Below are 16,301 nucleotides of genomic sequence, written 5' to 3'. Positions count from 1 at the left end.
TTTGTGTAATAGTACAGCCAGCAAGCAAGGCTTGTCTCTGACATTGCATGCCACACTCAACCCGTCCACAAATGTTGCCACGTTATGTTAGAGCTCCCCATGTCATTCTGAATAGCAGCCCAAAGATCAATACACTGTCTGCTGAAAACTACAGGACATAACAAATGAATAATTTTATTTACAATAAAAGCTCCAGTTCCCAAATGGATTCCGCTAATGTTCAAATTCATTTTTCATGTTCAACTCAAGATGAGAGGTAGACATAGTTCAATGTAAAGAGAGGGGGTGAGGAGAAGTATTAACCATAGTGGTTCAAATTTATTTAAGCCATGAACAATAGCTGGGCTGCACTGAGGTACATGAATAATGTGTTCACTGCAGAATTCTAAAGATGCAATCTCCCAAACGCTTCTGTTTTCTCACCAAGACACTCCGAAAAGCATTTTCCAGTAAGAAGAAATTAATGGATTAAAGACATTCTGACACAGTATTCTAGAGTGTTGCACAACAGAGGCTAAAGCCTATTTAATTGGCCTTAGACACTGTACCAAATAGAAGTGTTTGCTTCAGATACGGCTCTTTTGAGAATGAAGCAAATAGTCTTGCTTCAAAATTGTATCTTCAGCCCCTGATCTGACATTTCTTTCCCTCCTCTGAAAGGTATGAAAGGTCTGTGAGCAAAGTCATAAGAAAAAATGGTGGAGAGTGGGGGAGCCCTCCAAATGTTAGAGAGGACACAAATTCAAAGATGACATTTACAAATCTCTTATGAATGGCACATTCCCCAAAGGCCACCTGAATACTCCTTTTAAAAAGAAATCATCAAAAATACAAAAGAAAAATTTCCAATTCATATAAAACTGCCTTAAAATACACACTTGTCCACTGACATATAAACATACAAAATAATAAGAAAAGGAGGGGAAAGAACCTTTTCCCATCAGCATCAATTCTATTCACTGCTTTTAAATTTAACTCGGTACACTTATAGCACAAAAATGTAAACAAGATTGTAACTGACAAAGCATGAAGGGAAAATACAGCCTGAATATGATACTAAAAAATCTGGAATAAAATGGTGACAAGACTTGGCTTTGTACATGGGAACACTGAAAAGGCAGGCCTTCGGCAGCCCCTTATTACTCCATTCCATTACTTGAAATGTTCCAGGTACTCCTGCCATTTACACTTTCACTTTAAACTCAGTCAGCAAAGTACTTTAGATGCTAGGACCAAAAATTGTGCAAAAGCAGGTCCTGTTCCTGCTCCTTACCAGGAACCAGTGACTCAATACAGAGACAAACAGGAATGCACATGGTTATGCCATAAAGCAGAATGGGATAAAGGTTTGGACTGGTGCCTGGAACAGAGTAGGAGCTCAGTAATAAACTATAGAATGAAAAAACATGTGATTAATGAACCAAGTGTCACAAAAGAAGAGAGTATATTTTTTTCCTAAAAAGGTAGGACAGGTATCAAAGCACTTTAGCTGAAATGAAAATGATGGGAAGAGTGGCAAGGTGGAGAGGGTTGCATAGGGAGGCATGATAATGGAAACACAGGCCTGGTTAGGGAAGATCTGGGAAGGGTTGAGTCAAGACAATGGATAATGACAGGTGGGTACCAGAAATATCGGGGATCACTGTGTAAAGTATATAACTGTGTACCACTATGCTGTACACCTGAAACTAATACAAAATAATATCTAATGTAAACTGTAATTGAAAAATTAAAATGAGATTAAAAAAATTAACAAAAAAAATTTTAAACTATGCCAAGTTTGAACTTTATACTTAAAAAAAAAAAGGTGGGGTGGAGGAGGCTCATTTGTTTCTAGTTGTTTATAAGCAAGGGAATGGGAGAGTGATATGATCAGAGCTGTGGTTTAGAACCAGGTATATGCTGGATTGGAGAAGTCCAGTCCTGGGAGGGCATACTGGGAGGGCATACAAAGGGGCTAAATGAGAGCAGACGGAATAGAATGTGGGGAAAGATTAAAGCCCACTGCAGACATCTCACCAATTACTTTATGAAATGTTAGAGGGCAGAGCTATGCACAGCTTCAATTCCCAAATCACAGGACAAAAGAGTGTCACTTTCTACAAGCGAGTAACTTATTAAGATACTTCTCAGTTGTCACTTAACAGAGTTTACAAGGGTAAAGTAAAATAAAAAGTTACAAAATCATAATATATAAAGGGTTGTCTGAATTCATCATCTACCGGCCCCAAGACCACACTACACACTGTAGCTGTACAGTAAGCTTACAGAGTGCACTGATTACAAAAATGATTGTGTTCTCACTGTTCTCACCCTCAGAAAGCACTGGGTCCCTCTTGCTACCTTCCAAACAAATAAGCTTATTAATTTTAATACAATGTCCCCCATCTCCTTGGCATTTACTCAAAGACAAGGTAACTGACCAGGACTCGTTTCCCAAATGGCAATTCCAGTGCCATCTAGAACAAATGTAATCACCATTCACTACTTGCTCACTGTTCAGTGTAGAAATTTCCCTAGATTCAGACATTTCAAATTTTCTTGAGTTCAAAAACATATGTGACTCAGGTCTTACACATTACACATTCACAGTTGGTCAAAAAGACCATGAAAAATCAAGTTTCCTAATACAATTTAGAAAATCATAGAGCAAAGTTCATTCCATTATTAACCATTAAAAAAGCAGTACAGCTCTACAGTGTCACATTTTCTCAGTCTAAGGCATAAAATTTGTTCACCTAAATTCACATTTTCATTCTAGGTCCCCTCAATTCTTTGATAGAAGTCAATTAAAACTGATACCTAAAGAGAGATAAAATTTAAACTATTATTCTTTTCACAGTTTGCATAAAAAAGTTCCTCGAAGGAAAAAGAAAACCACAAAATTGCAGTACAATCAAATGAAAAACTAAGTTGCTTCTGTTATTTCAAGAACTTCAGGTCTTTGAGAACTCAATAAAAAATTGGAATGCAAGTTGAAAATTGTTCTGTTTTCTAGGACCCTTCTGAATCATTCTAGTTTTAATTTTTTACTTTAATAAACAAAAGAATGAAATTTTCTAGTATAATATAAGAGTATAATTTAAGCTATTTTAGGAATTTAAAAGAAGAGTTAAATATTATCAAGAAAAACATTATATAATATAATTTATGAGTTTATTGCTATGGCCATTAGTTTTATATTTACAAAATTAATTTAGTTAAAATTTGGATTCAAGAAATTTGGAAGTCTATCATAAAATCACAATTATCTTTTGATGACATTTTCTTATATGTACAATTTCTCAGGAAAGATTATTCATAAAATTCTCACCTTGAAAATTCGCACTGAAAAGAAAAAAACATAACTTACTTTGAAAAACATCTTGACAGATTTGTAGATTTAGAATGACTAGAAATTTATTTTTAAAATCATGTATCAGTGTTGAAAATGCTTATTATTTTAAAATATAAAATTTATGTTTGTTGCATAGTAAATTAAGTTAGGGGAAAGAGAAAAATATTCTAAAGAATCAGTACAAAATCATATGCACACAATCACAAGTGATATCTTCAATAACATAAAAATTACTCTCCAGAGCATTTCACCAATTCCCACTGCAAAGAATAAAGCTTCTACTAACGTCCATAAGAGAAAAGACTATAATTCGACAGTCAGAGAGAAATAAAACAACCCACCACTGATGACACTTGACAATAATCTGGAAGGTGGGATGTTTTCCAAGAGGAAATGCTATTTCAGACCCTAACATGAAAAAAATAATTTAAGTATATTTATTTATATGAATTTAATTAAAATTCCTAGCTTGAACAATCTCCAAGAGGTAAAGAAACCAAGTAGGTCTCAAATCTTCACATAATACCTTACTTTCACATCACAAAAGTACCACCTAATTTCTATCTTACTATTAAAATTCACAATTGATAACTGAAAACAAAGTGCCCGTAATACTCATTGAAACCATTTTAGAAGCACCTGTTTGTTTACGCAGCTACCATAGTAAAAAGATCAAGCAAAAACTCACCTTCAAAGCCTCAGTTGCTAAGCAACTCTTTCCAGAAGTTCTTCAAATCTAATCAAACATATTACTGGTACCACCAACTGGATTCAGAATAAATGTAATAATATCTTACCTGGTTTGTCCAAAGAGGGAGGGAAGTGGATTCCTCATTTACCTTTTGGACAGACATTGGAGGCCAATCCGGTATTCACTTGGTATATGTTCAAATGCTTTTTTCCCCTCTCTTAAAAAAAAAAAAAAAAAGGATACGTCCTGGTACCACAGGTTTCCTGTTCACAAGGGCAAAGGACAGTTCTGTCTTGAGAAATACCACAGAGGGCTTGATGAGATGTTGGCCGAATCGGAATGACATTTTCTCACAGTTGAAATCTGAAAGAGAAGATAATTTAAGGCCTTTAAACCATTCAATTGAGAACTTGGATCATATACCTCCTTAAAGAAAGCAAATTCCATTGCTATAGATTCTTAGTTGAGAAGAAGAAATAATTTAATCAGTTCCTCATTTAATGTACAGTAAGATGTATTCTGGCAAAGTTTTCTCAAAGGATTCCACTATCCCCACCAGGGTGGTCTTCATTGGAGTTAGTGTTTTCAAGCAGAAGCCTGTACATAGACGATAAAACACTCTTCTTAATCTTCTGCACTTCCGGTTGCCACCTTAACCCCAAACTACTAGGTCCTATCTGTCAGGTACTTTTTGTTTTTACCCATCCATTTCATCATCTTTACTAGGCTAAAATTTTTCATTGTTAAACATGTACTCTAAACTCTCTAATCTTAAATGCTTTTCTCAATTGTTTTATCTTTGTTTATATAAAAGCAATTTTCACAAAGTACAAACACTGTTTGAACTTGTCTACAATTATAAAAGCATAGAGGCAGACCCAGGGAACTATTATAGTAAAATTTCCAAAACTAAAGAGAAAAAAATGTATTAAAAAAAGGAAGGGGCAAAATATAGTTCAAAATAAGAACAATTTCTGGTTGACACAGAGCCAGGATATAGTAAGGTATGTGAAGTGTTTCATATCCTCTTTTAGGGGCAAAGTCACATTGCAGGTGGGAGTAATAGGAAGGAGGTACAGAAAAATCTGGCACTTGGCTTCTAGGGTACCAAGAGATGATTTTCTATCATTTAGATGACAATACACGACAGAGTTACTTTCTGAAGGACTAAGACACACCCTCCTTGGGAAACCACTTATTTTTCTATTTCAGGAAAAACTCTACTACAAAACTGATGAAGACAGATCAACCCATGGGAAAACAGAGAGCATTACACAAAACAATATCAGAAAATGGCCAGTGATGTCAGAGGAATGGTCATGTGACAGATCCCCTTGATCTCTCCCCTTGAAGTTTCAACAACTGAACAACCATAATTCAACAAAGGATTTTCTGCTCAGTGCACAAATATGTCTAAGAGATCCATACTCTGAAACATCTAAGGGTGGGCAAGTGGGAGCAAATGGGGGAAGTGAGAAGAATAAAAAGCTGAGATGAGCCATGGACTCAGCCCTGCAGCCTAGAGTTCACAATAAGGCTCAGCCTGATGAGAGGAGGAATCAGATTGTGGCGATACTCCCATCAGCCAGGAGGAGCAAAGAGATTCAGTGACCATTCCTCCAGGAGTGGGCAGTAGTAGCTGTAGCTGAGCCCAGTGACCAAGGCAGGGACAAACACAAAGATGAAACCAAAGGTGTCTGGCAATTGGCATTACTGGGAGAAAAACAAAGCCACAGCTGCCTTCCTTCACTTCCTAGAGCTTACCTCTCCACAACCTTCATGTTGGGTTGCCAAGTACATTATCTGCAAACCCAAGAACTGGTACTACAGAAAAAATTTTTCCATGAACAAAGGTGCACTCTAGGTCCAATCACAGGCTGGGTGGAGATTCAGGGAGGATTCCACAGAGGTCCAAAGTCATCATTGCTGGTAGGGCAAAGCAACAAAGAAGGCAAGCGTATTCCCCCAGCTCACCCCACCCTCACACACTGCAGTTGCACTCCTGGCAGCATCTCACTGAGGAGATAGCTTTGGGATTCCATGGATTTAGAGTTCCATTGTCCACTGCATTTTCCTGAGGGGTTGGTCCCCTGGAACCAAGAGAACTGGCTCACAAGGGAAGCATCCACCTTTCTAGGGAACACAGACCATTTTGCACCAGCCCACAGAGATGAAAAGCCACAGAAGTGCAGGAAAGCTAAAAAAAAAAAAAAAACAAACCCTTGTGATTTACTGCCACCTACTGGAAAACAACAAAAAGATTTCCTATCAATCTACTATAGAACTGCCTGCCACTCATAGACAGATGCCTAGACAGAGAAGGAATCCATCAAATACCATGAATAACCTAGGTAATGAGTTAGCTCAGAAAGAAAATGAAAAATCTCCATAAAATCTACTTAAAGACATGGAAATTTGTGATTTAAATGACAGAGAATTCAAGATCGCAGTTATGAAAAAACTCAATGAGGTACAAAAAAACACAAATAGGCAGTTTAATGAACTCAGAAACAAAACCAACAAACAAAATGAATACTTTACCAAAGAGATTGAAACTTTAAAAAAGAACCAAATAGAAATTCTGGAGATGAAGAATTCAATAAAAGAGATCAAGAATGAACTACTGAGTATAGGAAATAGAGCTGACCAGATGCAGGAAAGAATTAGTTATATCAAAGATAGAAATATAGAAATGGCACAGAGGGAAGAAGAGAGGGACTTGAGCATAAAAATAATGAATAAAAGAACTCTGTGTGACCTATGGGACTCCATCAGAAAGAGCAATGTAAGAATAAAAGCTAAACCAGAAGAAGAAGAGAGGGAGCCCTGGCTGATGTGGTTCAGTGGATTGAGTGCCAGCCTGTGAATCAAAAGGTTCCTTGTTCAATTCCCGGTCAGGGCACATGCCTGGGTTGCAGGCCTGCTCCCCAGTTGAGGGTGTGCGGGAAGCAACCTATTGATGTTTCTCTTGCACATCGATGTTTCTCTCCTGTTCTTTTTCCCTCCTTTCCCCTTTCCCTAAAAATAAATAAATATTTTTAAAATGTTAAAAAATTAAAAAGAAGAGAAGGAAAGGGGAATGGAGAGCCTATTCAAACAAATACTTGACAAGAATTTCCCAAATCTATGGAAAGACCTAAATCCTCAAATCTAAAAAGGAAATAGAACACCTGTTGGGATCCACCCTGCCTGGTTTCAGAAACTAAAACCCCTCCTGGCTAAGGCAGAGTAAAAAGACCTTGGGACCATAAACCACTAAGGAGACAAAGCTGATCTACCTGGTAGAGGCGCCACCTCTGCCCCCTTTTACTTCACCCTGCTGGGCCCCGAGCAGATGACTGGTTAGCCAATGACGGGTAAGATTCCTCAAAGGAGGGACTACCTAAGTCAGGTATGGTCACAAAGGGGTCCTCAGGGAAGGACTTGGGGGGCTATGTAAAAAGGGGGTGATGGACCCTCACCCCTTGGCTTTGATATAGCCTGAGTCCTCATTCTGTCTGCAAGAAGTCTCCTAATCTCTTGGCTGCCTTACTTCCCCTCCCTGCCTCAAGCCTAAAGCAATGCTGGAGGTGGGTGTGGCCCTGTGCTGGAAAGGGTGGGTTCCCTGGGGTGATCAGGCCTAAGAAAGAATGCATAAAATCCTGTGAAACCTACTTTGCTAATACCCTCAATTTAAATGATAAGGGTCCAAGCATGAAATGAGTTTGTTTCCCCAAAGTTTTATGGCCCTTTAGCTATCTGACCCTGACTCAAAATAAGCCCTCAGAGTTCTTTGAATGGTATCTATTGTTTGATCATTACTGTCTGACAATGTCTGATGAGCTTTACCTATACACCCTGCATTTCTATGCAAATTAAACCCAATAAAAACCCATTGAGGAACAGGCTCCTGGCCTTTCTTCTCTGAGAGATCAGCCACCTTTCCTCCCCAAGCAGATCATGTCTTGGTAGACTTATTCTCATCAGTGGTGACGGGGGGCGGGGCGGGGGGGGCTGCAGAGCCCCTCCCACAAACAACTAATTACGTCAATCCAAAGAAAACCTTCTCCAAGGAACATTGTATTAAAACTGTCAAAAATTCATGACAAAGAAAGAATTCTCAAGGTATCCATGGAAAAGAAAGAAATATTCTATAAATGAAAGCCCATTAGGTTATCATCAGACTTCTCAGCAGAAACTCTATGAGCTAGAAGAGAGTGGAACCAAATATTCAAACTACTGAAAGAGAGAAATTACCAGCCAAGAATAATACATCCAGAAAACGTAGACTTTGGATATAAAGGAGAAATGAAGACTTTTCCAAGCATACAGAAGCTGAGGGAATTGATCGCTGGAAGATATCCACTGCAAGAGCTACTCAAGGGGGTTATTCTACACGAAACAAAGAACAAAAGGTCAGAAAACTATGAGTTAGATCACCAACAAACTTACAGCATACACAGGGATAATTTGCAACAGCAAAAACATAAAAGGGAAAGGGTAAAGATCTGAATTTTCAAAGCAGGATGGAGATCAGACAAATTCAAAAGAGAAGGACTACTGTATATATGGAACTTTCTTTTTCAAAAATTAATGGTAACCACACACCAAAACCCCCAAACTGAGACACATAACTTTAAAAAAGAAGAAACAGAGGGGAAAAGTATGGAATGCCACCAAACAAAAACAAGACAGAAACACAAAGGAAAAGAACCCATAGAAGGAAGGCACTGACCTACCAGAAAACAAAAGATAAAATGGTGATAGGAAATCCTCATATATCAATAATTACCCTAAATGTAAATGAACTGAATTCACTAATAAAAAGGCATAGAGTAGCAAATTGGATCAAAACCAAAACTCAACCAAATGCTGCATGCTGGAGACACATCTGAGCTGCAAATATAAAGACTCAAAGTAAAATGATGGAAAATAATTCTTCAAAGAAATAGCATCCACAGAAAAGCAGGTATAGTCATACTTATATCTTACAAAATAGATTTTGATAACAAAGATAGTAAGAAACAAAGATGATAAAGGGGACACTACATCAAGAGGACATAACACTTCTCTCTCTCCCACCCATTATATACACACACACACACACACACAGATATACACACACACATATACATATATATGTATATATATATCTGTGTGTGTGTGTGTGTGTGTGTATGGTGGCACCAAAATGCCTAAAGCAACTACTACCAAAACAAAAGGGAAAAACTGACAAAAACACAATCATAGTAGGGGACCAAAATGTTCCATTGAAAGCTCTAGAGAGATCATCTAAATAGAAAATTAATAAAGAAACATCAGCCTTAAATGACACATTAAACCTATAATTGACATTTACAGAGCCTTTCATCCCAGAACATTAGCTTATACATTCTTCTCCAGGGCACATGGAATATTCTCAAAGATAGACTATATGTTGGGTCACAAAACTAGACTCAGCAAATTTAAGAAGGTTAAAGTCAAACCAAGCATATTCTGTGGCTACAATGCTTTGAAATTAGAAATCAACTGCAGAAAATAAGTTAAAAAAAACCCCACAAATATGTGGATATTAAACAACATACTACTAAAAAATGACTGGGTCAAAGAAGAAATAAAAGATGAAATCAAAAGATATTAGAGACAAGTGAAAATTAAAACATGACATATCAAAACTCATGGGATACAGCAAAAGCAGTAAATAAAAGGGAAGTTTATATTACTACAGGCCTATCTCAAGAAACAAGAAAAATTTCAAGTGAGCAACCTAATATTACATCTTAAACAACTAGAAAAAGAGGAACAAAAGATGCCTAAAGTCATTAGAAGAAAGTAATAATAAAAATTACAGCAGAATTGAACAAAATAGACAACAGAAAGACTATACCAAAATTAACACAACAAAGAGTTGGTTCCTTGAAAAGATTAATAAAATTGACAAACCCCTGGCTAGACTCACTTAGAAAAAAAGAGAAAAGACTCAAACAAAATCAGAAATAAATGAGGAGAAATCACCACAGATACCAGAGAAATACAAAGAATCATACTAGAACACTATGAAAGACTACATGACAACCAATTCAAAAAGAAATAGATAAGTTCCTAGAAATATGTAAACTTCCTAGACTGAATAATGAAAAATTGAAAAATCTAAATAGATTGATCAACAGGGTAGAGATTAAAACAACCATCAAAACATTTCCCAAAATAAAGGTTCAGGACCAGATGGCTTCACTAGTGAATTCTACCAAACAGTCAAAGAAAACTTCAAACTAGTCCTTCTCAAACTGTTCCAAAAAATTGAAGAAGAGGCAATATTTCACAACACATTTTATGAGGCCAACATAAACCTGATAGCAAATCCTGGCAAGGATAACACAAAAAAAGAAAATTACACATGAATATCTCTGATAAATACATATGCAAAAGTTCTAAACAAAATACTATCAAACTAAATACAACAATACATTAATAAAATACATCACAATCAAGTGGGGCTCATTCTAGAGGCACAAGGATGGTTCAACATACACAAATTGATTAATATAAGACATCATATTAAGAAAATAATTATAAAAATCATGTAATCTCATTAATAGATGCAGAAAAAGCATTTAGTAAGATACACCATCCACTTAGATTAAAACACTCAATAAAATGGGTATAGAAGGAAAGTACCTCAATTATATATGCATATATAATAAAGGCCATATATGACAAACCCTCAGCTAATATCAAACTCAATAGTGAAAAAATGAAAGCTTTTCCTCCAAGATCAGAAACAAGAAAAGGATGTCCACTCTCATCACTCTTGTTCAAAATAGTCCTGGAAATCCTACCAACAGCAATCAGGCAAAAGAAAAAAAAAAAAAGGCATCCAAATTGGGAATGAAGAAGTAAAAGTGTCACTTTTTTTTACAGATGACATGATTCTTTATATAGAAAACCCTAAAGACTCCACCAAAAAACAATATTAGAAACAATAAACAAATATTGTAAAGTTCCAGGATACAAAACCAATGTACAAAATCCACTGCATTAACAATAAAATCTCAGGAAAAGACATGACAAAAAAGAACTTCTTTTGCAATTGCAACAAAAAGAATAAGATACTTAGGAATAAACTTAAGAAATGGTCCTTATGAAGGACCTATATAGTGAAAACTACAAAGTAGTATTTAAAAAGATTGGAAAAGAAGACAATGAAATGGAAAGATATTTCATTTTCATGTATTGGAAGAATCAACATAGTTAAAATGTCCATCTTACCCAAAGCAACATAGAGATTTAATGCAACCTCCATCAAAATCCCAATGATATCCTTAAAAGAAATTGAACAAAAAAATCATCAGATTTGTATGGAACCACAAAATACCAGAATAGCCACAGCAATCCTGAGAAAAAAGAATGAAGCCAGAGGTATCATACTTCCTGGCTTCAAACTATATGACAGAGTGATGATAATCAAAACAGCATGGTATTGGTGGTAAAAATAACCTGACACACAGGTTAATGGACAGAATTCAGAGCTCTGAAATAAAGCCACATGTATATGGGCAAATATTTTTCGACAAAGGAGCCAAAAACATACAGTGGAGAAAGGAAAGCCACTTCAATAAATGATGGTGGGAATATTGGAATGCCACATGCAAAAAGATGAAACTACACTACAATTTGTCCCCATTTGGAAATTTAATTCAAAAATGGGTCAAAGACTTGCATATAAGATTTGAAACAATAAATTACATAGAAGAAAACATAGGTGCTAAACTTTTGGACCTTGGTCTTGGAGAAGATTTTATGAATTTGACCCCAAAGGCAACAGAATTAAAGGCAAGAAATAAATGAATGAGACTATGTTAAACTAAAAAGCTTTGGCACAGCGAAAGGAACCAACAACAAAACAAAAAAGCAATCAAAAGAATAGGAGAAGATATTTGCAAAGAACAGTACCAACAAGAGACTAACATCCAAAATATATAGAGAACTCATACAACTCAACACCAAACAATCCATTTTAAAAATGGGCAGAGGACATAAACAGACACTTCTTCTGAGAAGACATACAAATGGCCAACAGGTATATGAAAAGATGCTCAACTTCACTAGCTATTAGGGAAATGCAAATCAAAACTACAATGAGATACCAACTTACAACTGTTAGAATGGCTATTATCAACAAGACAAGTAATAACAAGTTTTGGAGAGGTTGTGGACAAAAAGAACCTTCATTCATTGCTGATGGGACTGTGAACTGGTACAGCCACTCTGCAAAACAGTATGGACATTCCTCAAAAAATTAAGAATAGAGTTACCATATGACCCAGTCATTCATCTGATATAAGGGTATGCACCCCCCAAAATTGAAAATATTTATTTGCAAAGATACAAGCACCCTATGTTCACTGCAGCATTATTCACAGTGGCCAAGACATGGAAACAACCAAAGTGTCCTCTGATAGGGGATTGGATTAAGAAAATGTGGTATGTGTAAACAATGGAATACTACTCAGCCATAAGAAAAGATGAAATACTGTTGTTTGCAGCAACATGGATGGACCTTGAGAATATCATGCTAAGTGAAATAAGTCAGTCAGGAAAAGCTAAAAACCAGATACTTTCACTAATATGTGGGATATAAAACAGAAACTCATGGACACAGACAATAGTGTGGTGGTTCCCAAAGGGAAGGGGGTGGAAGATAGTAAAGGCTAAAGGAGGCCAAATATATGGTGAAGATGATTTGACTTTGGGTAGTGGGCACACACAGTACAACATACCGATTGTGTATCATAGAAATGTACACTTGAAACTTACATAATCTTATTAACCAATGTCATTCCAATAAATTTAATTAAAAAAATTAAAAAACAAAATGGCTGACTATTTTATAAAGCAAACCAATAACTGTGTTTAATCATTCTAATGTTCTCAGTGACCCAAAAGACACAAAAAGCTATGCAAGTGTCATCCACCAGAGAAGCACCTGCAGACAGCCAGAACTTCACAGGTGCAGAGAATTAAGACAGAAGGTCTGCCTTAATGAGACAAATATGGGTTTCTAGGACATTTACAACTATATCATAAAAACAAAGGATGTTCAGTAAGGATGCTGAAAATCATCTAACCCAGCTCAGAGCCTTGGGGGCTGGGCCAGAGGGGGTGGCTGGGATGCCTTGGAACCTTCTTTTTAATAAAGGCCTGATGGGGGGGAAAAAAAAAGAAAAAGAAAATCATCCAATCCAGTGGTTCTCAAGGTGTTTCTCTGGACTCACAGGATCAGTGTCACCTGAGAACTTACTAGAAATGAAAATTATCAAGTCCCACTTCAGACCTACCAAACCAGAAACTCTGGGAGAAGGGCCCAGCAATCTATGCTTCAATAAGCTGTCTAGATGATTCAGAACCACTGACCAAACACCCAACTATTCTCCTAATCCTTGGGTCCCTCCATAAACAATCCTTGTCAAGTAATGCCTAGCCTATTCTTGAATACACTAGGAGATCGGTTCACTCTTCATTCGTTCTGAGACAATCGACTAGCAATTATCAATACTTTATACCATGTCTGTCTATTTCTCATGGATGTACGCCGTGGGGCCATACGAAACAAGTGTCATGCAAGTGGCAGAGCTTCAGATTTTTGGAGTAAATCTTTATTCGTTTTTCCACTTTTTCTGGAATAAACATGGCAATTCATATCAAACATTGTACAAATCAAGCATTGATTCAAGTACCCCAGAGCTATCTGTAGTTTTCTGACTCCCCAGCCACCACTCTCTGTAGTTCTGGCCATACCACCCTGAATTTTCGCTGGGTAACGCTCTACCACATTCTATACATGGGCTATTCCTACTGCCTGGTTCTAGGGATGGGAAAGTGACCCAGGCACTCTTAGTCCTCTGTCACATGAGCAGTTCAGGAGTGAACACAGAACCAAAAATAAGCCATTCAAAGGAACAACATCCATGAGAGGATTACTGCTGATATGATGAGGAAAGGGCTTTTTCTTTCTTTCTGCCATGTTGCCAAACTGGTAGGACACGAACCTGAAACGTCTAGAGGTGACACTAACGAGAGTCTACCTGATATCAGACCAACACGGAGGCCAGCAGAGCCAAGATAGAGACCCATTCCTGATGACATTGTGTGAGTACCTGGGCCCAACAATGCTGAAAGGAATATTGTTCCTGGTGTTTGTTTCTTCTTAAGGATAACTGTACGGAATTGACTGAGGCATGGGCTCTGGTCGATGAGCTACTATTACAAATTTATGAAAGGCTCGGCTCTTCTTCTAGTGTTCATTTTACTTATCATTACTTCCCCTTCATCCTCTTGCTCACCCCAGCTTTCTTTCCCACCATGTAGATTTACATTAATGTTTTATTTATAATCTTCATTGAATTTTTATAAATATTTTCCATGTAAAAGTATGTAGGGCTCTTATATATGGATTTTAAATCTGCATATAAATTGTATCATGCTTTAAATCTCATTCTGCCTTCTTCCTCTCAACATTGTTTTATAGACTCATTCATTTTGCTATAAATAGATACAATTCACTCTTTGTTACTTCCTATTCCTGCCATGTATTCCACTGCCTTTTTCCTGGGCAGTTCTTCTATTGCTGAGGCACCACCTTGTCTTCCGTCTTTCCCCACAAGTAATGCTGTGACGACCATCCGTACACATATTTTCCTGAGTATCCCTGCTAGAGTCCCACTACTGCTACAAACTTTATATTTTCACTCTTAACATTTAGGTACTTAATTGTCTTGCAGCCTTGTTCATATTATAAAGTCCAGAAATGATTTCATCTCTCTCCTTTTATGAACCAATGTTCCTAGCACCGATTCCCATAATACATAGGACTAAGTCTGGACTTTATTACATTCTGATTCTATGGCAGATGCTGGAGAGAAAGGTGCACCAAATTTTTTCTGTAAAGGCCCAGATTCAGTGGGCCACCCAGTTTGTTTTATCTATTCAACTCTCTGAATGCACCATGAAAGCAGCCACAGAGATACCTAAATGAATGGATGTAGCTGTGCCCCAATAAAATTTTATTTGTGAGTACAGGCCTCAGTCTGGATTTGGCTTGTGGGCTGTAGTTTCCGAACGCCTGCTGTACATTGTTAATGCCTTGTAAGGGGAGGATCCTTCTTTATTTATTCTCCCATATAAATTTAGATTCAACTCTTTCCCTCCCAAAAAATTCTTGGTCAGGTGTTGATTGGAGTTACACTGAATTTTAATGGAGTAAATATGACATCTTCATAATATTCAAGCAATCCTTGTATGAATGCAACATTTATACTCTATAATACCTTCATAAAACTCTTTTTGTGTTTTAAATTTCCCTTATATGTTTAATAAATTCTTTCCTAGGTAGCTTTTAGTTTATTTCACTATTATAAATGGTATCTTATTATCATCAGAGTTTATAATTGGCTACTTCCAATACAGTGGAAAACTATTGATTTTTATATGGTGCTCTTATAAGCTGGTAACCCAGCTGAACTCCTGTATTGCTGCTATCAGTCTCTGCTGATTCTCTTTGATTTTCTATACACAGTTGACTCTTGAACAATGCAAGGGTCAGTGGTGCTGACCCACACACAGTCAAAAATCATGTCTAACTTAAGTTGACCCTCCACATCTACCTATTCCCAAGCATGGATACAATAGCGGGGGATACAGAGGGCAAACTCTGTATTTATTGAAAAAAAATCTGTGTTATAAGCAGACCTGAACAGTTGAAACCTATATTGTTCAAGGGTCAACTTTATAAGATTTTACTTTGAAGTAATTACAGTTATATGTCCCATTTCAATTCTTCTTATTTTGTTGGTTTCTTTGTCTTACTACATTGGTAAGGCATATGCTAATATTGAGAAATGGGATTATCAGGAATTCTTGTCTTGTTTCCAACCTTAGAAGGAATAAGTTTAAAGGTTTTTTTTTTTTTCCATTAAGAATGATGTCCAATATAGGATTTTAGTAGAAAACCTTTATCAAACTAAAAAAAAAAAAAATTCCCATTTCAAATATGCTAAGGGTTGGTTCCATTTTTAAAAATTTAATAAATGCTTTTTATCATTGGTGACACAATTTCTTGTTCTTTGCCATTAACATAGTAAATTATAGTAACATATTTAAAAAAACACTTAAAACGTACTTTCACTTTTAAGATTCAACTTAGTTAAAACGTATTCTTTTTAATATACTGCTAATTAGAATTCTTAGTGTTTTTCAAATATCATAAGTAAAGTTGGCCAATATATTTTCCCCTGG

At 36.5% G+C, this 16,301-nt stretch overlaps 1 protein-coding gene across 6 annotated transcripts in view; it reads right to left on the bottom strand.

Moving 5' to 3' along the window:
* FHIT (fragile histidine triad diadenosine triphosphatase) overlaps positions 1-16,301 on the bottom strand; it is a 1,459,166-nt gene that overhangs the window by 772,656 nt on the left and 670,209 nt on the right. For all 6 annotated transcript variants that reach the window (XM_053929377.2, XM_045192109.3, XM_045192111.3 and 3 more), the window contains one exon: positions 4,272-4,391. In XM_053929377.2, coding sequence (XP_053785352.1) covers positions 4,272-4,374 — 103 coding nt within the window. In that variant the 5' untranslated portion in view covers positions 4,375-4,391. The remainder of the gene's footprint in view (positions 1-4,271; positions 4,392-16,301) is intronic.

The sequence above is a fragment of the Desmodus rotundus genome, chromosome 8 (genome assembly GCF_022682495.2).
Source record: "Desmodus rotundus isolate HL8 chromosome 8, HLdesRot8A.1, whole genome shotgun sequence".
Lineage (NCBI taxonomy): Eukaryota > Metazoa > Chordata > Mammalia > Chiroptera > Phyllostomidae > Desmodus > Desmodus rotundus.
Note: the sequence above shows the minus strand (reverse complement) of the source record. Positions and strands in the feature narration are given on the sequence as shown.